The sequence below is a fragment of the Globicephala melas genome, chromosome 13 (assembly GCF_963455315.2).
Source record: "Globicephala melas chromosome 13, mGloMel1.2, whole genome shotgun sequence".
Taxonomy (NCBI): domain Eukaryota; kingdom Metazoa; phylum Chordata; class Mammalia; order Artiodactyla; family Delphinidae; genus Globicephala; species Globicephala melas.
The window spans coordinates 65,884,393-65,906,103 of record NC_083326.1 but is presented as its reverse complement, the minus strand read 5'-3'; the positions used below and the strand labels follow the sequence as shown (position 1 = coordinate 65,906,103).

The 21,711-nt window shown below is 43.8% G+C and overlaps 1 protein-coding gene across 5 annotated transcripts in view; it reads right to left on the bottom strand.

Annotated features, from left to right (window-relative positions):
* Nucleotides 1-1,656: 1,656 nt before the first annotated feature.
* Nucleotides 1,657-21,711, bottom strand: part of PRR14L (proline rich 14 like) — a 57,182-nt gene continuing 37,127 nt past the window's right edge. For 3 of the 5 annotated variants that reach the window (XM_060310241.1, XM_030860894.2, XM_030860898.2), the window contains 5 exons: nucleotides 20,243-20,314; nucleotides 19,436-19,607; nucleotides 18,794-18,900; nucleotides 7,297-7,368; nucleotides 1,657-6,074 (listed from right to left, as the gene is read on the bottom strand). In XM_060310241.1, the coding sequence (XP_060166224.1) occupies nucleotides 5,795-6,074; nucleotides 7,297-7,368; nucleotides 18,794-18,900; nucleotides 19,436-19,607; nucleotides 20,243-20,314 (703 nt within the window). In that variant the 3' untranslated portion in view covers nucleotides 1,657-5,794. Of the gene's footprint in view, nucleotides 6,075-7,296; nucleotides 7,369-18,534; nucleotides 18,690-18,793; nucleotides 18,901-19,435; nucleotides 19,608-20,242; nucleotides 20,315-21,711 lie in introns of those variants that run through there. The other 2 variants (XR_004040472.2, XM_060310240.1) reach the window with 2 other exon arrangements.

Genomic DNA, 21,711 nt, shown 5'->3' with positions numbered 1-21,711 from the left:
AGCAGAAGCACCAGCTGACGGCAAGGAGGGAGAAGACTCTGTAAGTTTGAGAAGGATGTTAGAAAGCCTCACCGGTGACCCTGAAAGTTGCTTGAAGTATTGGGAGTTTTCTAGAACACTTCTCAAGAGAAGTCACAGAAGGAACTGAAGAAATGAGGTCTCCACCATGTGAAGAGGGCAGGACACGGTGGAGGATTCTCCCATCGGTTTGGACCTCTTACTCTCAGGAGGCCCTACCAAGGCTAAGATTCTGTGATGGGGGTGCTAAAGGAATGACAGGGCCGTAGGTGATCACTGGCCTCTTCCTTCTAAAGCAAGAAAAATTGCAGAGAGGATTCTTATCCAGGTAATTGTGAAACCTAAGCAGCAGAAACACAACTGCCAGGCAGGAGGACAGAGAGAGGTCTTGACTGTAGAAATCCAAGAATTGGAAGAAGGCCAGGAAGGCACATTGGGCACTGCTTTCCCTCTGGACAGAGGAAGAACATCCTCAGGAATCTCGCTTCTTTCTGGAACACGTAGGCGTGGTGTTAAACAGCCTTATTTTCAGTCATTCTTTCACCAGTTTCCACTGGTTAAACAAAGAGTTGAGAATCAGAGGACTCGCAACCTAACCTCATGTACAGCTGGGAAGGATATGAGCTAAAAGGCAAGACCTTTTTATTTTTTTTAAGACCTTTTAAAAAGTAAATGAATGGGGCTTCCCTGGTGGCGCAGTGGTTCAGAGTCCACCTGCCGATGCAGGGGACACGTGTTCGTGCCCTGGTCCGGGAAGATCCCACATGCCGCGGAGTGACTGGGCCCGTGAGCCATGGCCGCTGAGCCTGTGCGTCCGGAGCCTGTGCTCCGCAACGGAAGAGGCCACAACAGTAAGAGGCCCGCGTACCGCAAAAAAAAAAAAAAAAAAAAAGTAAATGAATGTGCTCCACCATATTTATACTCTCCCAAGTAGCCTCCTTAGCAAGCTAAGCTCTTATTCCAGATATGTTGCTAATATTTGACATTTTGACCTGAATTTTTCTTATTTATTTTTGGCTGCGTTGGGTCTGTTGCTGAACACAGGCTTTCTCTAGTTGCGGTGAGCAGGGGCTACTCTGTTTCAGTGCGCGGGCTTCTCACTGCGGTGGCTTCTCTTGTTGTGGAGCACAGCCTCTAGGAATGTGGGCTTCAGTAGCTGTGGCTCACGGGCTCTAGAGCGCAGGTTCAGTAGTGTGGCACACGGGCCCAGTTGCTCCACGGCATGTGTGATCTTCCCGGACCAGGGCTCGAACCCGTGTCCCCTGCATTGGCAGGCGGATTCTTAACCACTGCGCCAGCAGGGAAGCCCCATTGACCTGAATTTATTATTGCTTTTTCATTTCTCAGCCATGCGAGAAAATAAACACTATTCAAAAATCACACCTAGAATACTGGCTCGGCATCCCTACCTAACTTAATTGGGTGTGACTCATTTGAGTGAGTCTTGGCATTTCCAAATACTAAAGTCCCTCCCAAGAGATGATCTGCCACCTGAGTAAATTTTAAAAGCTCCACGACAGTCTTGGAAGGCCACCCAGAGGTGGAGCTCTACACATGTTCTGAGCACAGCGCCGTCCTCAGAAAATGGTGACCACTTTGGAAGAGAAAATGCTTCTGGGATTATATATATAACTTTGGAATGTTTTATTAAAAACCAACAACAGCAACCTCATGATATTACAGGTAGAATTTTAACTTATTATGAAGCCATAAGAATAAAGTAACAGCCTTGAGAGTTATTTGAAAGGTTTTCCAAAAAAAATTCCTTTTTATTTTCATAAATTAACACACATAACAGTGGGAATTTTAGAGTCACAAACTACCAAACAGAAAAGGAACTGCAGGGGCATCATGTATGCCAATGTTACCAAAAATGTACAAATTTCACTGAACTATTGACCATGATAATATACAAACACTTCAGGCAGCTATTTACTGGCCTAGACCAGCCCAAGGAAATGATGCTGAGGCCTCTTGCCAAGAATTAAAATCCGATTCAGCACCAGAGAGGGGCTCGTGGAGACACACAATGAACAAACATCCAATCTGAGAGAGTGCTGTGCTAGATGGCAGGCTATGTGGGGGCCCTCACTTCACAATAAAAATAAATAGCCTTTGCTGATCAATTTGTGGCTAGATAATAGTACTAAACTTTGATTTCAGTAAATCAAGCCTTCTTCCGGGCCAGCTTTTTATACAGGAAGTTCAGTCGTGGCAAGGAGCCCTTCCCTCGCATGAATCCAGGAAAGGATACTCCGCACCTCTGGCCAACTACTTAAAGACTTTGGATACAGCCACCCATGATGTGGTGTTTCAGAGGTCCTTTCCATGATACCGGGGTGAGGGAAGCTTACAGAAACAAAACACAAGGGAATTAAAGAAAGCACCAACTGCATACTCTGCCCCCAGGGAATGGGAGAAAAGTACCACCGTCTAAAAGTTTGTCTTTCGCGGATCTTGATGTACATTGATTATGAGATGAAATCCCAGCCTGGAGACGGAGCACTGCCTCTGCATTCCATCAGGCCGCACCAAGCCTTGGACCGGCAGCCCCAGTCCTGCACTCTGTGCAGCCCTTAGCCTGGCAGACAGGGAACCAGCCACAGGGGTAGGATCATGCCCAGAGGGTGGGATCTGGAATCTACCTCAGGTTGGCTCTGGCACTCGCGCAAAAGACCCTTTCAGGCAAAGTTGTGACAAAGCATCATGTTTTTCACAGCTCTTGGAGGAGCGCTGTTTCAGGATTCACAGCATGAGTTTCTGAGCTCTTCAGGCTCCGAGTAAGGCAAACGCTGTATGTCTCTCCACTGTACCTCCCTCAGCTGTAGCTCTTAGAATAAGGTCAGTAAAAAAAAGTGGACATAATCTGCTTGAACAGGTGATGAGGTACATTTAAAGTAATAGAGAAATGAAACCAAAAGAAAAGAGGAGGGGGAAGGTGGGGGGGCAAATATAGCTATAAACTGACAGATGGAAAACACTATAGTTGAAAGTTTCAGTGAAAAGCTGACGTGCAGAACCCTGATTGGACCTGAGATTTCTCCTCTCTTTCCCATATTAAAAACACTAAGTGTCTTTGGGTGGTAAGACACTGAGTCCCCATACTCAGAAACTGTACCAAGTCCCACCCCAGAACCAGACCTCCTGTAGCTATGGGCAGGTGGCTGGCTCCGAGGACCACAGACAGCACTGCAGCTGGCTAGGCCAATGGTAAAAATGGATGTTAAGACAGGTATGGCTGAGCACGGCTAGAACACGATGTGGCAACTTCAGGTACGCAATTTCAAGTTTGCAGTGGGGGCCCCTTCTTAACTTTGGAATGAGGAAGGGCCTCGGCCAGATGCACGCCAAGAATTACAAGGAGAGGGTTGGCCTCAGCAGAGCTTCTTCCTATGTTCCCAGGACAAGGAAGGAACCCAGGTCTCCACTTCCCCCAAGCCCCCATTCCAAACGCCAATGTTCCAAATCATTGCTCCGGGCCCTGACAAGTGCCACTCCTGCAACGGGCAAACTTGAAATTGTATCTCCGTAATGTTGGTGATGCCACAGCTGCACCCACGTCAACTTCAGTCTGCCACGCTTGCCACGTTGCAGACCCATCTACACTGGCAATGGAGCTGGCAAACAGGGCTCTGTAGATTTGCTGGGAGTTTGCAAGCTGTGCAGCAGGAGATTCCTAAAAACGTTTGTACAAGGGCACAAATTCATCTCACTCCCTTAAGCAAAAAAACAGAGAGAAGCATTTGTGTCTAAGGACCCTGTCCCAGGAAGGGAGAGGTACTGAGGGGAAACACAGGTCGTGTCTACACAGTCTGGGCAAAGCGAATGCACGATGGCAGCATCTGGTTTGCACTGTTCAGAGCTGGTGCGGAAGCCAGGCTCCCCTCTAATGCTACGTGGCTGTGGCCTTAGAAGCCTCCATGGATCACCAGGTGTGTATTTCACTTACTAAATGCTCTGTCTGAGGCATTGGACCTACAAGACAGACGTGGCACTTCGTTTTTCTCGCACTGTCAGTTTTTCTGCTCCAGTGTGGCACAGACTGTCAACCTGCAAAGGAAAGGCACATAGAAACCCCCACCCCCACCCCATCCTCCCATCCCCTGACAGACAGGGAAACCAAAGGGACCCAGGAGACATGATCCAGGACGGCACCACTCACTCCTCTCACAGACTGACTCGAAAATGTCTCTGGAGCTTTGACAGTTCCCATTGGCGCTGCTCCACGGCAGTGGCTCCTGGGAGGATGGGAGAGGTGACCAATGTCCTGAGGCTGGGCTTAGCATCCCACTCACCAGCCAAGGAATGTTAATTCTCTGCACTCTTGTTTTGAGAGAGAGAGAGAGAGAGAGAGAAAAGATAAAACACAAGGGAAGGGGAGGAGGGGAAGCAAGGCAAGGGCACATAGGCCTTAAGTGGGAAAGGAATGAAACTTCCGGGCTTGTGGCCTCACACAGCACGCTTCTGGTCCTCTGTCCACAGACTGCTGCAGGCAGAAACGGAGAAACCCAGAGACCTTTGTCTGGCATTCTACCAAACTTACAGTAGGTCTGACGCAGGAGCCCAAAGTACAGTGAGCTGCCCTCCAAGAGGGCTGGCCATGGAACTTCGTGACCCCAGACTGTCCTCCTCCCCACTAGGGAGCGGGCTGCTCTGGCAGCTGCAAACGCTCTGGGTTGGCTTAATCACCACCTGAGCCATCGTGGATGCCTCTGTCATGGACCACCACTTCAGATGAAACCCACTAAGACCACACCCAAGCTTCCAACTTTTTAAATGACTGGGGGAGAGACCTGCTCTTACTTCCGTCATTAAAATAAATACAACTACTTAAGCAAGAATGAGAACCCAGATGAGAAATGAGTCGCACTAGGAGCTGGAGGCGGGGAAGGGGCTGCCTGAACACGTCAACGGGAAAACGGCTCTCGGCCGCCCCACACCACACACCGACAAACCAGGTCAAATGCCTGTCATGTGTTCTGAAGACGTGTACTGTCTTTCTCCTTGATGTCTTAAAAAACTGCTTTAAAATCACATTTAAAGGCTCCAAACATGCAGCAATAATTAAAACAAAAAAAGGGAAATAAAACAAATGAAAATAATCAACACTACCACATTAAAAAGTGCAACTTACTTCGAATGGGGCCTGGACGGGCTCCTCTGGCACTAGTGACCCACAGTCACAGAGGGGAGAAAATGATGGGGAAAAGCCACACACACACACACACACACTCACACTCACTCACACACACACACACACACACACACACACACAACCTGGTTCTGGACAGATGGGCTCAAAGGATTAGAAAACACAGCAGCTCATCTTTCCTCAACTACTGAAATGAGCCGGTGAGACATGGGACAGGACGCCAGGTCCCCCTCCCTAGGCCACATGTCTAAATAACCTTGGTCTAGCACCACCGTAAACAACGCGGAACTTTCACATGGACGTGCAAATGCTGTGAGTCCTTGGAAACCTAGTGTTACTGAAGGTATGTGGTGTCCTCCTCCGTGGATGGCAGAGAGTGTGGGGAGGAGGCCGACATCATTCAGGACCATTTCCAGGAGAAAGGGAGCGTTCCTGAGGTTCTATACTCAGCAGTACAAGTTAGAGGACCCTCTTTTACCAGTTCCTAAAAAGGCTGCACCTTGAAATAGGTAAAAATCCATAGTCTGCATTTTGAGTGGTTTGGGCAGTAGGGCAAAATTAGGCAACCTCTTCCAAGGAGGCCGGGAAAGTCTAAAGTTGAGACCCCCCCACCTGAATCGCTTCTCAACAACCGGATGACCGCTGCTGCTCCTCCTCTTCCTTGGCAAAGAAGGTCTCCAGTTCCATCAGTTTCTGTATCAACAGAGCATCCAGCTCTTGACTCTGCAGCGCCGCCTTCTGGGCCCGGGTAAAGCTGCCTGCCACCTTGACCTTACCGCGAGCCCTCCTCTTTCGTGGGACTGTGAAATCCTGAAACTCCAGAACTCGCTTCCTCTTCTGTTGGCTGATTGAGATGAGCGTACCATTCCGTTCCTTAGGTTCCTCAAAGATGGTCTCTAAACACCTAAGGGTGGAGCACAAAACAGAGTCACCAACATGCTCACCCTGGGGGCCACCAACCCTCCCAGTCAATGGGCGCTAAAGGCTAACTGCTCCTGACAGCTCTTTCCTCTGGTCTGCAGCTATTTTTTGATGACAAAACACATATATCTATGAATATGTAGTACAAGCAACATAGTGAAGAAATTTAAACTGGACAGGAGGGTAAAGAATAAAAGTAAGATGAACCCCCCCCCCACTCCCCACCCCGGCAACAGCAGCAACAGTGTTTTGTGTATCCTCCCAAAGTCACTCAACGTACAGATGTGCATAGGTAAGCATGTATCATCAGAGGTCAGCCCTTTTGGGTAAAGGGCCAGGTAGTAAACATCTTAAAATTAACGAGGCGCACAAGTCTCTGCTATATATTCTTTTTTGTTTTTTAAACAACCCTTTAAAAGAATAAAAACCATTCTTAGCTCACAGGGCTGGAAAAAAAGAAAGAAAGAAAACGGGTTGCTGGTTGGACCCGGCCTGTAGTTTGCTGATCCACAGCATCTATGGTTTCTTCTTTACTCAAATGGCAGCAAACTATATGCACTGGCCTATGCATTGTGCCACTCTGACCTATCAATAACGTTTAAGATTGCCCCAGCTGGGTACACAGGTATCTGATTCATTCTTTTAAATGGCTATGCAGTGTATCCCATTACAAGGATGGACTATAATTTAATGAGAACCCTATTAATGGATATTTTAAGTTGTTTCCAATCCTTTCCTATTATTTAGCAATGCTGTAATGAATAGTCTTATATCAATGCCTCAGAGTTTTATCTCTAGGATAAAACTCTCCTGCTACATCCTGGACGCTACAGGAATTTAATAAATGTTCAATGACTTGAACTGATTTAGACGCAAAGGTAGCCAAGTGAAATGCCTTCTGTACTTGGGTTTGGAGTCATATCTGAAGATCAGTGCTTATTGGTCCTGAAGACAGCCGGCATATTTGCTAAAAACCAAGTACAAACGAAAAGGAGACTACCTAACCTGACACACATCTCTTTCCCATCCTACCACTGACCCCAATTCAAGTGCTGGGAACTAAAAATACCAATTCTAGTTATTTTCAAGACGCCGGTATTGGAAGAACTGAACATAAAACCCCTTCCAAAGCACAAGGATTGGAGATTTACATCGATCATTTCGGAAGCCCCCCAATCTATTATTTCCTGCTCATAGGTACTTACCTGTTTGCAGGAGGAGATTTATAATTCTTGTTGGTATATATTTCTTCTAAACTAAACTCCTTTTTCTTTAACCTGAAAAGAGAAAAAAATAAATTCTTCATGGTCTCGTAAGAGAGACAAGATTGGTTTCCCAACTCTATGTTTTCCATTCTTTTACTTTCCAAGAGTAAAAGACGAGTCCTAGATGTGTCTCATGAGAACAATGAGTAAGGGATCTTCTTTTCCAGGGCATCAATCTTCAACTTTGTGAGATTTGGTCCAGTTATACTTACTTGGAGGGATATAACTGGATTTGTACCTATTATCTTAGTTTACAGCTTCTTCTCGTCCTACTTTTTCAATGTTTCTTCTGCTTAATTGACTGCTCTTTTCATATTCTCCTCTCCTGGCTTGAAATTTATACATATTCTGTTCTTTTAGTGGTTGGCAAAAATTTTAATGAGCATATTTAACTTATAAACCCTTCTCTCAAACAACACAAAATCCCTGGAACCTCTAAGTCTGATCAATACTGTCCCAATTTATGTTAGTAGTGTCCTATTTTGCCTTTTTATTTTGTAAATTTTTGTGTAAGAAATCAGGTCATTTAGTCTGTGGCTTCCCCAGTCTAGATTTTCTTGATTACATCCCACTGATGTCATTTAACATGCGCCTCTGACCCAAACATATGGAAAATACTACAGGTATTTCCTATGGACTGGTAATTAAATAGAGAGGTATGATCAGATTTAGGTGTTCTGGGTTTTCTGATAGACTTCTAGGTGTCCATCACGAGGGACGTGATACCCAGCTGTCACCCTTTTTGTGTATTAGCAGCCAGCCACTGATAAACATTGAATATATTTATTAGTTCTTTAGGATTGTACACGGTGACAGTCTATCATTCTTCTGGGAGAATTCTTCCATCTAAAGAAAACTTCATGCTCATCCATGCTTTGGTAACCCTGACGTACCATTTGCACAGGAAAAGTGGGTTGTATGCTTGGTTCTTTCCCTTTATTTACCAGTTTACAAAACAATGAATTGTTTCCCTATTATCATCCAAATACAGCCAGAGTTGTGAACTCATTCATTATGAACTATTGGACTGAAACATATCTCATGTGCTTCAATCTACTGCAGTTATTATTCCTTTTGATGCTCAGACAGTCTCATCTGTGGCAGTTGAGAGTCTCTTCAAACTGGTTCCTGTGTCTCTCCAACATGACCCCAGTCGCCTCTTGAGAGCTCATCACTTTCTGGCACAAGACAGTCTATACTCATGCATTTCCTGCCCTAGACCTGTAGCCAGTCTTCAAGGAGCCCTGGTTCACATATCATAAAATTCACCAATTTATTCATTCATTCATTTATTTATTTATTTTGCAGTGCACAGGCCTCTCACTGTCGTGGCCTCTCCCGTTACGGAGCACAGGCTCCGGCCGCGCAGGCTCAGCGGCCATGGCTCACGGGCCTAGCTGCTCCGCGGCATGTGGGATCTTCCCGGACCGGGGCACGAACCCGTGTCCCCTGCATCGGCAGGTGGACTCTCAACCACTGCGCCACCAGGGAAGCCACCCTATTATTTATTTTTATGAGTGTGCTCAATCTGTTTGTTCACTCTTAGTTTTTGGTACTATGTAGAAGATAATAGCTTCAACCTTCAGGCCACCACTCTTAGTAGAAACTTATTTTCAGACAGCACAATACCTTTATTACAAAAGAGCAAATTATTATAAAGTTTCTGTGCTTTAAACCTTTTTCAGATAAGTTAAGGAGTGACTGAACAGCACAGCAATAAACTTTTCAGCATTGTGCTTTAGTTTCTTTCCCGGCTTTTTGAAAATCTTAATTGAGGTTCAGTTTGGTTCAATTCCAATTCAGCAAAGAACATACTTGTGGAAAAAATACATAAATAATAGCATGGATACGATTTTTCACAGGGATTTCCAACAAACAACTGTTACTTTGCTTCTTAACGACAGCAATAGCTACGTTAGATTAAGGATGTCGGATGGGTAGTTGGAAAGTGAAAGATTAGGCTTCTGACAGTCATTCTGACGAGCAAATCAGGGTAGTGTGCACCCATGTCCAGTTTCTGAGCTGAGGTGACTGCTGAAGCGCCAAGTTCAGCTTCTGGGATTCCTAGGCTCTCAACAAGCTTTGCCTTCCTCAGAGGGGCTTCACTCACTGGAGGTGGTGGGATGTGTAGATGTCCTCAAAAGTAGACACTTCCTGTGCAGATGCCACTTTGCCCAGAGTGGCTCTGGCAAGAGTCTACGCTCGAGCATCTTCTGTCTGGTGGTTCCTTGCTCCCTCCGCCTCTTGATCTGTTTTTACGACTTGATTTCCCCCTGGTAAAGAAGCATCTTGACACAATTCTGAAGCAAGGCTGTGCTATTCTAGTATTGACAAAACTGAGGCTCTGAGGGGCTCGCTCGGGGGTCAAGCCCTGGTCCCAGGGGTCTCCTGTGAGGACCATGCCACTGTGACCCCCAAAGCACATTGCTGTGCTCATGCCGTGGCAGATCTGGCTCCTGGAAAGATGTGGCGGGGCCTGGTGGTCAGTGGGTGCAGCGCCCCTGATCCTGTGCTGGAGCACCTATAGGCTCTCCTCACAGCCAGGTGATGGTGGCCCTAAAATTCACCCTTTAAAGTTACGGTTCAGTGGATTTCCGTAGAGGCACAATGTGATTCATCACCACTAATTCCAGAACATTTTCACAACCCACAGAAGAAACCCTGGACCAACGAGCAGTCACACCCACCCTCTCCTACCCCAGCACCTGGCAACCACGTATCTACTTTCTGCCCCTATGGTTCTGCCTATTCTGGACACTTCATACAAATGGTATCATACAGTATGTGCTCTTTGGAGTCGGTCTTCTCTCACTTAGCACACTGTTTCCACGGTTCATTCATGGTGTAGCATGTCTCAGTACTTCATTTTAACATTCTATGGATAGACCACCTTTTCTTAATCTATTCATCAACTGATGGACATTTGGATTGTTTTTACTTTTTAGCTGTTATGAAGAATATTGCTATGAACATTCATGTACAAGATTCTGTATGAACATGTTTTCAATTCCCCTTGGACATATACCTAGAAGTAGTGATATAGTAACTCTAACATTCTGAGGAACTGCCAAACTATTTCCCACAGTGGCTACACTATTTTAGATTCCCACAAGCAATGTATGAAGGTTCCAATTTCTACCCATCCTCAATGCAAACACTTATTTTGTTGTTTTTATTTGTAAAAAAATTACTGCCATCCTAGTGGTGAGAGCCATCTTGTGGTTTTGATTTGCAGTTCCCTAATGACTAATGATGCTGAGCAAAATTTTTTGGCCATTCGTCTGCATCTTCTTTGGAGAAATGCCTGTTCAGAATCTTTGCCTACTTTAAAAAATTGCATTGCTGTCACTTTGTTGTTGAGTTGTAAGAAGTCTTTATATATTGTGCATACTAGAGCCCTATCAGATATATGACTTGCAAACACTTTTTCTGATTCTGTGGGTTATCTGTTATCATAAAAAAACAAAACAAAACAAAAAAGACTTATTTAGAGCAGTTTTTGTTCATAGCAAAACTGAGTGGACAGAGTTCTCATAAATACCCTGCCTGGAAGCCCCTGCAACTCCCCTACTAAGCACAGCAACCCCTATTATCAACAGCCTGCACCAGAGTGGAACATTTGTCACAACTGATGAACCTGCAATGACACATCATAATCACCCACAGTCGATGGTTTACATTAGGGTTCACTCTTAGTGTTGCACATTCTGTGGGTTTGGAGAAATGTATGATGACATGTATCTACTATTACAGTATCATTCAGAATCATTTTCACTGCCCTAAAAATTACTGTACTCGCCTATTCCTCCTTCCCTCCTCCCTATTCCATGGCAACTATTGATTCATTGACAGTGTCCATAGTTTTGCCTTTTTCCAGAATGTCACATAGCTGGAATCATACAGTATGTAGCTTATTCAGACTGGCTTTTCACTTAGTAGTATTTCAGTAAGGTTTCTCCATGTCCTCTTCATGGCTTAAGAGCTCATTTCTTTTTAGCATTGAATAATATTCCATTGTCTGGATGTACCATGATTTAGTATCCATTCACCTACTGAAGGACATCTTGGTTGCTTGCAAATTCTAGCAATTATGAATTAACCTGCTGTAAATATTTCTGTGCAGGTTTTTATATGAATATAAGTTTTCAACTCATTTGGTTAATACCAAGAATGATTGCTGGATCGTATGGTATGAGTATGATTAGTTTTATAAGAAACCACCAAACGCTTCCATTCCATTGGTTTACTTTTTATTTTTTTGGCTACACCACATGGCTTGGCTTATGGGATCTTAGTTTCCCAAACAGGGATTGAACCCGGGCCCTCGGCAGTGAAAGCATGGAGACCCTAACCACTGGAGCGTCAGGGAATTCCCTATTCCATTTTTTAAAAATAAATTTATTTTATTTCGTTTATTTTTGGCTGCGTTGGGTATTCGTTGCTGCGCGCAGGCTTCGTTGCAGTGCGTGGGCCTCTCTTGTTGTGGAGCATGGGCTCTAGGCACGCGGGCTTCAGTAGTTGTGGCACGCGGGCTCAGCAGTTGTGGCTCTCGGGCTCTAGAGTGAAGGCTTAGTAGTTGTGGTGCATGGGCTTAGTTGCTCAGCGGCATGGGGGATCTTCCTGGACCAGGGCTCGAACCTGTGTCCCCTGCATTGGTAGGCAGATTCTTAACCACTGCGCCACCAGGGAAGTCCCCTCCGTTGGTTTTATGTCAATCCTTACACATCACCACACTGTTTTGATTACTGAAGCTTTGTACTAAGTTTGTGTTTTTTTTTTTTCACTGTGGTAAAATATACAAAACAATTTCAATTATTATTACTATTTATATTTTAGTTTTTGCGGTACGCAGACCTCTCACTGTTGTGGCCTCTCCCGCTGCGGAGCACAGGCTCCGGATGCGCAGGCTCAGCGGCAATGGCTCACGGGCCTAGCCGCTCCGTGGCATGTAGGATCTTCCCGGACCAGGGCACGAACCCGTGTCCCCTGAATCGGCAGGCGGACTCTCAGCTGCTGCGCCACCAGGGAAGCCCTCAATTATTTTTAACTGTGCATGTAGTAAGTTTTGAAATGGGTTAGTGTGAGTCTTCCACTTTGTTCCTCTTTTTCAAGGTTGTTTTGCCTATTCTGGGCCACTTGTATTTTCAGGATTTTTAGGATCAGCTTGTCAATTTCTGCAAAAAAAGGTAGTCGACATTTTATATTACGATTGCAGTAAGCTGTAGGTTGCCTTGGGTAGTACTAACTTCTTGACAGCATTAAGTAGCCCAATCTATGAATGGATGTCTTTCCATTTATTCAGATCTTTAATTTCTTTCAACAGTAGTTGGTAGTTTGTAGTGTTTACTGAACAAGCCTTACACTTCGTTTGTTAAATTCATCCCTAGGTTTTTTTTTTTTTGATGCTACAGTAAATGGAACTGTTTTCTTAATTTCATTTTCAGATTGCTCATTGCTAATGTACAGAAATACAATTATTTTTCTTTTTCTTGTATCTTGATCTTATATCCTACAAACTTGCTGAATTCATTCACTAGCTCTAATAGTGGATTCTTTAGGGTTTTCTATATACAAGATACTGAAAAGATAGTTTTACTTCCTTTCTGAGTGCTATCTCATTTTCTTGCTTAATTGCCCTGTCTAGAACCTCTAGCAGAATGTTAAATAGAAATGGCTAGACTGAATATCCTTGTCTTGTTTCTGATCTTAGGGGACATCTTTCAGTCTTTTACAATTAAGTAGGATTTCTGCTTCGGGTTTTCTGGTAGATGCCCTTTATTCATTTGAGGAAGTTCTTACTTCTCTCTCTCTCTCCTTTTTTAAAAAATATTAATTTGGCTGCACCAGGTCTTAGTTGCAGCACGTGGGATCTTCGCTGCTATGTGTGGGATCCTCGCTGGGGCATGCGAACTCTTAGTTACAGCATGTGGGATCTAGTTCCCTGACCAGGGATCGAACCCAGGCCCCCTGCATTGGGAGCTCGGAGTCTTAGCCACTGGACCACCAGGGAAGTCCCTCTTATTTATTCTGAAGTTCATGGAGTGTTTTTATCATGAAAGTGTGTTGGATTTTGTCCAATGCCTTTTCTGCATCTAATGAGATAATCATGTGCTTTCCCCCCTTTATTCTATTAATGCGGTATACTCCACTGATTAATTTCCTGTGTTCAACTAACCTTGCATTCCTGGCATAAATCCCACTTGGTCACATGTATAATCATTTTTTAATACGTTGCTGGATTCCATTTGCTATTATTTTGAAGATTTTGATGTATACATTTATAAGGTTCCCTGGCTTCTTTTAAGGTTATCTCTTTGTCTTTGGAAGTCTGAAGTTTTCATACTTAACTTCTTTCTGAAGTTAGGTATGAAATTCTTTTTATTGATCCTGTATGGGATTAGTATCGTTTTTTGCCAGTATACTAAAACACACGGAATTACACAGTATGTGTACTATTTCTCAATAAAGCTGTTTAAAATTTTTCATTTAGATGCTGCTTTACTGAGGTGTAACTGACACACAGAACTGTAAGACATTTCAAGTGTACATTGTGATGACCTGATATATGTATACACTGTGAGAGGATTCTTCCTATCTAGTTAATTAAGAGTTTGTGTTTTGACTTTGTTTATAGTTGGTTTCTTTTTTTCCCAGCAGAAGTGATAGATTTTTATGACATATTTTTCAGGTTTTTACTTTATGGCTCTGAATTTTGTGTTATACTTAACCATTTCCTACAGTTTCTTCAATTATTCTTACGGCTTCATTTGTTTACATTTAAGTCTGATTTTATTTGGAAGATATTCTGATGAAAGGTCTAAGGTAGAGATCCAGCTTTCTTCTTCTTTTTAATATTTATTTATTTATTAATTTTGGTCGCGCCAGGTCTTAGTTGGGGCATATGGACTCTTAGTTGCGGCATGCAGGATCTAGTTCCTGGACCAGGGATCAAACCTGTGTCACCTGCAGTGGAAGCGCACAGTCTTACCCACTGGACCACCAGGGAAGTCCCCCAGCTTTATTACTCCTAGAATGGCCATCCAGCTGTCCCAGTAGCATTTTACTGAATAGTCCATCTTTTCACCACTGATTGGAGGGGACACCTTTGTCACATATTAAATTTCTCTATGTATTTGTATCTAATTATGGACTTTGCTTTACCAATTTGTATATTTATGCTCTGGCATCATACTGTCTTAATTACTGAGACGACAATATATTTTAAGATCTCTTAAGACTAGTACTCTTATTTCACTCCTTTTCTGAATTTTCCAGGCTATTCTTGCTTCTTTATTTCTATAACTGTGTTAAATACATTCCTTTCCATTTATTCATATCTCTTCCTAAAAGAACAGTTCTTGGTCAAGTGAATGTGTTTAAATTTTTACCGTTTACTGGAATGTACCAGTTATCTAATTACTGCTTCTCAGCTCAGAATGCACCCTCAGTACCTGCTCTGTGACAATGGCATCTTGGACTCCTAATGCATTTCTTCTTCACAGTGAGTTGGTGCTGAGCTTTGGCAGAAGGAGGCACTGGAGGACACTGGAGGAGCAAAGGAGCTTTTCTTCTTGCTGCTGCCACATGGTCCATCATGGGTGCACGTGTACTGGGATGTCTGGGGCGGGGCTGGATGGGGACAGTTGCCCCAGCTGTATAGCCAGAGCGTGGAGCCCTCCCCAATGCCCCTGCAGCACTAACCTGGTGACCACCACACCACAGATGGGGCATTCGGGGACTGAAGCCCATAGTGGGACCCCAACATCCTGAGGGTTGTTTCCTGTGACTCTCCTGGAGCAAACGCCACATGCCCCAGACCACGCACCTGCAGCAGCACCCTGACACCCCGGGTGCCTGCCCTCCAGCCTCAGCTCAAGCCCTGGAAGGCTACTGTTGTTGTTTCCTGCTCGCCCAGCTCTGGCATTAGCAACCTGGCTATCCGATGGGCTGCAACCACACCTTCTCCAACAAAGTCAGACTCCAATCTTGGGGAGAGGGCCCCCTTCTCCCTTGGCCCTAGGATGCCCTTCAGAATTCCCGGTACACCTTAACAGTTACTCTCCTGTTATACTTTAACACTTTAAACTTCCCCTGTTTAAAATACTGTGTGGTTTCCATCTCCTGACTGGACCTAGACTAATAACATGATACTAAGGTAAAAGCCCTAAGGTTTTGCTAGACCAGGGGTCCTCACACCAGTGTACTAGAAGATTTTCCACAGACACACTGAAACCCAGCTCTAGGGTAATCAATCTCCTGATCTTTAAACTCCTGCACGTGACACACCTGAGAAGTGTCCTTACACTCATGTAAACGTCTCCATTCCCACAAATTCTTTTTTTTTTTTTTTTGGCCACACCACACGGCACGCAGGATCTTAGTTCCCCAATCAGGGATCAAACTCATGCCCTCTGCAGTGGAAGCGCAGAGTCTTAACCACTGGACCACCAGGGAAGTCCCCTCACAAATTCTTTTAGAACAGCCCCTATCCACCCTGAATTCTACTTTGGTATCTGAATAAAATCACTGATCTCACTAGGTCCTCCTCAGATATTAATGAAATCACCGTAAACGTGTTTTGGACGTGTCTTTCCCCACCTTATACACAGTTCCGCTAAGAGAAGAGCGGCTTTAGCAAGAGGGGACTCAGCCTAATTTCAGATATGGTGTGGAATGGGGCTGTCAGAGGGACTTGGCCTCACTCACCTCCTGACTATCATCAAACAATGCCTACTTAAGAAAGAGAGCTTCAGGCTTCCCTGGTGGTGCAGTGGTTGAGAGTCCGCCTGCCGATGCAGGGGACGCAGGTTCGTGCCCCGGTCCAGGAGGATCCCACATGCCACAGAGCGGCTGGGCCTGTGAGCCATGGCTGCTGAGCCCGCACGTCCGGAGCCTGTGCTCCGGCAGCGGGAGAGAGGCCACAGCAGTGAGAGGCCCGTGTACCGCAAAAAAAAAAAAAAAAAAAAAAAGAGAGCTTCAAACACCAAAAATAGCTTGGTCATGTATTTAACCGTACACAATGTCTTTTCAAACTATTCTCAACTCTCATGCACAGTCTGTTATCACTTAGAAGAACATTAATCAAATCATATAAGGAAATATTTAAGTCAATCATTCATCTTACAAAATATTATAACTTCTACTTCCTGTTAACAACAAAAATTATATGAGCTGCCATGCCAATTGGTTTGCAGTGATACACTTTTCTCCTACATTAAATATTGAAGCAATCATGAGATTTACATAAATTGATGGATTTATTTCTGATTTTTTACATGATTCTTAACTGTTCCTAAAAGTCTAATAATGAGTATTCATGCATGTATACACATTTACTGAAGCAATATCATGCTTTCTAACATACTCACTTCACAATTTATTATTTTAGCTATAAATTACATTGCTTTATTACAAATTCAAAAAATGGGAAATTCTTATACATAACTTTAATTTTGACTTATGGCTTTTAGAAATCTACGTTACAAGAAGTGTACCATAATTTATTTTTCAATGGTCTGTATGATTTTCTTGAAGGTAAATATTAACATATTTACTGTTTCATACCCGCAGACATGGAGGGGAGGCTGTATTCATTGTACCAGGTCATTTTAGGTAAGAGACTTGAGCATCTGTGGATTTTGGTATCGGGGGGTCTCCTGGAACCAATTCCCCGAGGATACTGAGGGATGACTATATTATAATTGGAAGGCAGAAAAGTTAGGAAGTAAGAATGAGTTGGCCAATGGGCTTGAATAATAAAAACTGCCTTCACCAAGTAAGCTGTATTTCAAAAATTTTCCATAAATTTAATGCCCTAAATCGGCACCTTCAAAGTGTCTATACAAAAGTGTATTTGAGGTAATAAAAGCATTTTACCAAGATGTCTTAGGTAAAGATTTATTGAAGATCTTGTATTTTTCAACCCTTTCATTATATAGGATTAAATAAAGTGCCCTTAAGTGAGAAAGTAACATAGAATTCTTAGGTATCTGAAACTGGTCAGATCTTCTCGGTGCACGTCCCATAAACTGAGCCACTGCTGGCCTCCAAAGGCTGGGTGACAGAACCCAAGTGAGTCAGCACTGTTTGATTCTTTGCTTTCAAAAAAGATTAGGTGATAAATCATTAAATATGATTTGATGATAGATCACTCTGTCATTTTTTGATATTACTTGACAGAAGTTGAAAGGATTGAATGTCATTGTTCTATTAAAACTCTTTGCACTCCCAACTACCTATCTTTATTAATAAGGTTTTCCAGAACTTCTATCTACACAAAAATTCAAGAGAGAATACCATGATTCTGAACCCTATTTCATTCTAGTAAAAAGTACTATTCAACCCAGGACATCTGAAATACTTTAAAAATTTCTCTTGAAAAGACATGGAAGGATGATCAATAAAAGAACTATAGTATAAAAACACAACACGTTAAGATAAGAACCACGTGGGAAAAGTGGAACGTAAATCATAGTAACAGTTAACTATCACATTTGTGTTGTGTGAAGCAATAAAATAGATATAGTGCACATTTTTTTCTCAACTGGACTGTACAGCAATCTTAAGTGTTGGGAATTCTTACTCACATTCTACAGGTAAGTCCTTGAAGCTCAGGAAGGTGAAATAACTTACCTTGGGTTAATCAAGGGACACAGGCTTCCTTCCATTTGCTGATGAGAAATTAAGGAGTGAAATCCATCACAAGAAAACATAACTCTGGAGATCTTTTAAAAATGTTTATATCTTCATAGTATCTGTGTAATATACATCATCCCCAAACTGGAATCATGTCAAATACACAATTTGGAATCACGCCCAACCAATATATAATTTAGTAATCTTTTTCTTTCCACTTCACTTTATAGGAATTAGCAATCAGCTCTGTCATAAAAATCTTTAGAATCCAAATTTTTAAAGGCTATACTATGGACCATAACATGGATCTAGCATTTTCTTGGGGAAAAAAAAAAAAAAAAAAGACATCTTTCCTTCATGATGTGTAGGTCCCTTCCCAGTTTTGTGCACAGAATGTTGTGAGCCTGGGCTGTGGGGTCGGGTAAGACCTGTGAGAGACAGGAACTACCTGTTCTGTCATGAGGGACACTCAGGCCTAACACAGATTTCTCAGCTACTGAGCCTTGGCACCGTCACCTAAACCTGGGGACGACGGCTGTGCCTACCTTCCAGCACCCTTGGAGGATGAACTGGGACTGTGTACACAGAGCGACAGCACCCGGCATAGAGAGCTCAGGAAAAGTGATCGAGAACGCGTTCAAATATCCCTGCACACAAATCTCTGGCCACAGTACCGATGAATTCTTTTGGATAAATTCCTAGAAGTATAACAAAAGCTCAGAGTATATGATCATTCAAAAGGTCATTATATTCTGCCAACTTCCAAAAAAGTGCACACATGCACGTTAGAGAAAGCGCTCACCTTTTGGGTCGAGGAAGGCCCATGGGGGTAAGGTTAGGGTCTGGCTTAGGAATGGTTTTCCGGATGCGAATCTGTGAGACCTTCTTTGGCCTCTTCTCCGGCTCAGTCTATTTTTAAGAAGAAAGATGGTCAGGTTGTAAGACATTCTAAATATATGAAGTCCCCTTTCCTGACACCCATCGCATTGCTTCCTCAGTGTACAGATGACTTCAGGAAGTAGTTTATGACAAAGCTCCCACCCCCCGCCACCCCCACTCCTGACAACAGCGTTTTCAGCAACCACCCCCTTTATGTTACTGTACATGCAGTTCAGATACTGAGATTATCAATATGGAAATTTGCAACTGTTGGAGACAGCAGATACTGCAAAACTGAAGCACACCATTGTTCACTCGTCTCTGAATGCATGAAGCTTCTCGCTCTGTGGTTCGGTTCTCTAAACACTGTTAAATGTGTCATCAAGAGAAAAGGGTCTGGAAGGCGACGAGGAAGAAGAGATTCAAGGTATCCTTTAGTGTCTTGCTAACCTCCCGTACTCAGCTGAAGGTAAGGTGGTAGCAAAGAGACTCAGGGGCCCATCTGTACCTGTCACATCATCTGTGGTGCTACCGCCACCTGACCCCACAGGCACTTTAAATTTACCTCTTTCTGTTCTGGGGGGCTGCTCTGTGGTCGGGGGCACGGGGCTGTCACACCATCCAGCTCATCAAATCCAGGAACCGGGAACTCGGAGGCTGAAAGCAGGAGCTTGCTGACAGCTGAGTCTGTTACCAAGCAAGACTTTGGTACCAAGGCAGGGAATGGAGGCTCTAGCCTAGCACCACGGAGAGAGAGACAGAGAAGAACGACATGGGATGGGTTCACCTTCTATGTTGGCACATTCGTCTTAACATCCAGACAAGAGCTGAATGACGTTCCCAGTAAACCTGTCCTCCTGACACTTCTGGACACACCTGTGTCTATACATGTAAAAAACGACGAGAATGTGGTCAATCCACTTCACTGTGATGGAATAACGAACAAGGAAGATGCAGTGAATAAGGAAAAACGTAAAAAGGAACAGGTTTTTTGTGGGAAGAAGACATTTAGTGAACTGAACAAAGGGACTGTGCTCAGACGACATCAATCCCATCCGGGCACTGAAATCGGCTAAATGACTGAGCAGTATCTTAAGGGGACTTGTGGTACAATGAGCTGGCTAGGGATTTTGACGTTTTTTTCATAAATGGGATTGATCACACAACTTTAGTTACACAGGTTGAACCTCAGATTGTTCATCTGAGAGATGTAGATCAGGCTTAGAAGGAGAACAAGAGGTCAGAATTATACCATGCCCGACCCACACCAGCCACCAGTGCCCTCGTCTCCCACTTCTCTCTCTCTCTCTCTCACTCACACACACACTGCAAACCACAAGCCCTCACGTGCCAGGCGCCACTGGAGCCTCACCTCACATGACTGCCGCTGGTGCTGTAAGCAGCTTCCAGGTCCGGAAGAGGCACGGACGGTAACGCGGTGTGGCTGAAGTGGAGCAAAAGTACACGAGAGGCAGGTTAGGGCAGCGGGATGGCAGGAGAGGCTCTGGTGTACCGTGGGTTTGGAAGGATGCTCAATCAGAGCCCAAGGAAGACGAGAAGTGTCAGTCACCCAGGAAGACGAAAACCTCCCTCCCAGGCATGAGAATTACATGTACGTGCCCATCACTGGAATGGAGGCAGGCTGACAGGAGGATTATATTCTAACTTAAATGGAAAGAAAGCAGGGAGAGATATACAGAGGACAGTAAGAGAAAGGAGGAGGACAAGAATACCCTTAACCTTATACCTTTTAATCAAGTTGTTGAACGTGTATGTTAAAGTTTTTAAAAAGTAATTTAAAGATAAAAATACACTCCTCACTTCTGTATTAACCGTATTAAAATAAAATCTGCCAATTTCTATAAACTTACAAAAAATTGTGAAGAAACCTTATTATCTTTAAAGCCGAGTTCCATGTAAAACATGGCCATGTAGATGAAAACTGTTCACAGGGCTAGTTCCTTTATAATTAAGCTTTGATTTTTATAGATGAAAAATGGTATTAATCACTTATAGATACATTAATATGCATTGATGGAGAGCTTTTGGTACCCCTCAAAGTAAAGCTTGTATCCATTTCTACTGAATTTAGACACAGTACAGGTTTAATTAATCAGATGTTTATATAATGACCATATAATCCATCTCCTCTGGGAAGTTAGAGAAATTTGTTCAATGGCTGAAACACAGATAAATCAGATTGTTAGAGAGCTTAGCACCAATCTGGAATACTGCGAAAAGGGCTGACCAAATCAGAGGCCTCATCTGGGTCTAGCTCAGCTGACACAGCAACCAGCTGAGTGACCCGAGTTAGAAAAAAACATGTGCCTCAGTCTCATCATCTATAAAAAAAAAGGCAAAAAAGATGTCTGTTTGACCCATATTATGGAGTGCTGGAGGATGAGGTTCAAATGAGAAAACGCTGTGGAAACATAAGTTAATTTAATCTTGGTTAAGTCTTGCTTTCTGCGGCTCCCCAATTTATCACGCTTAACATTTCTAAGTGTGTCTACAAACACAGCAAACTTCTAAGCTCTAAGCCAAGGATATATATGATGTTAAGGCACTTTTAGAGCCAATGAGAAAAAAAGTTCCCACAAACACCACCCCTACCACTTCAATTAAAAAATAGGGACTTCCCTGGTGGCGCAGTGGTTAAGAATCTGCCTGTCAACAATGCAGGGGACATGGGTTTGATCCCTGGTCCAGGAGGGTCCGACATGCCGCATAGCAAGTGGGCCTGTGCACCACAACTACTGAGCCTGCACTCTAAAGCCTGCGAGCCACAACTACTAAGCCCGCGTGCCACAACTACTGAAGCCCGGGCACCTAGAGCCCGTG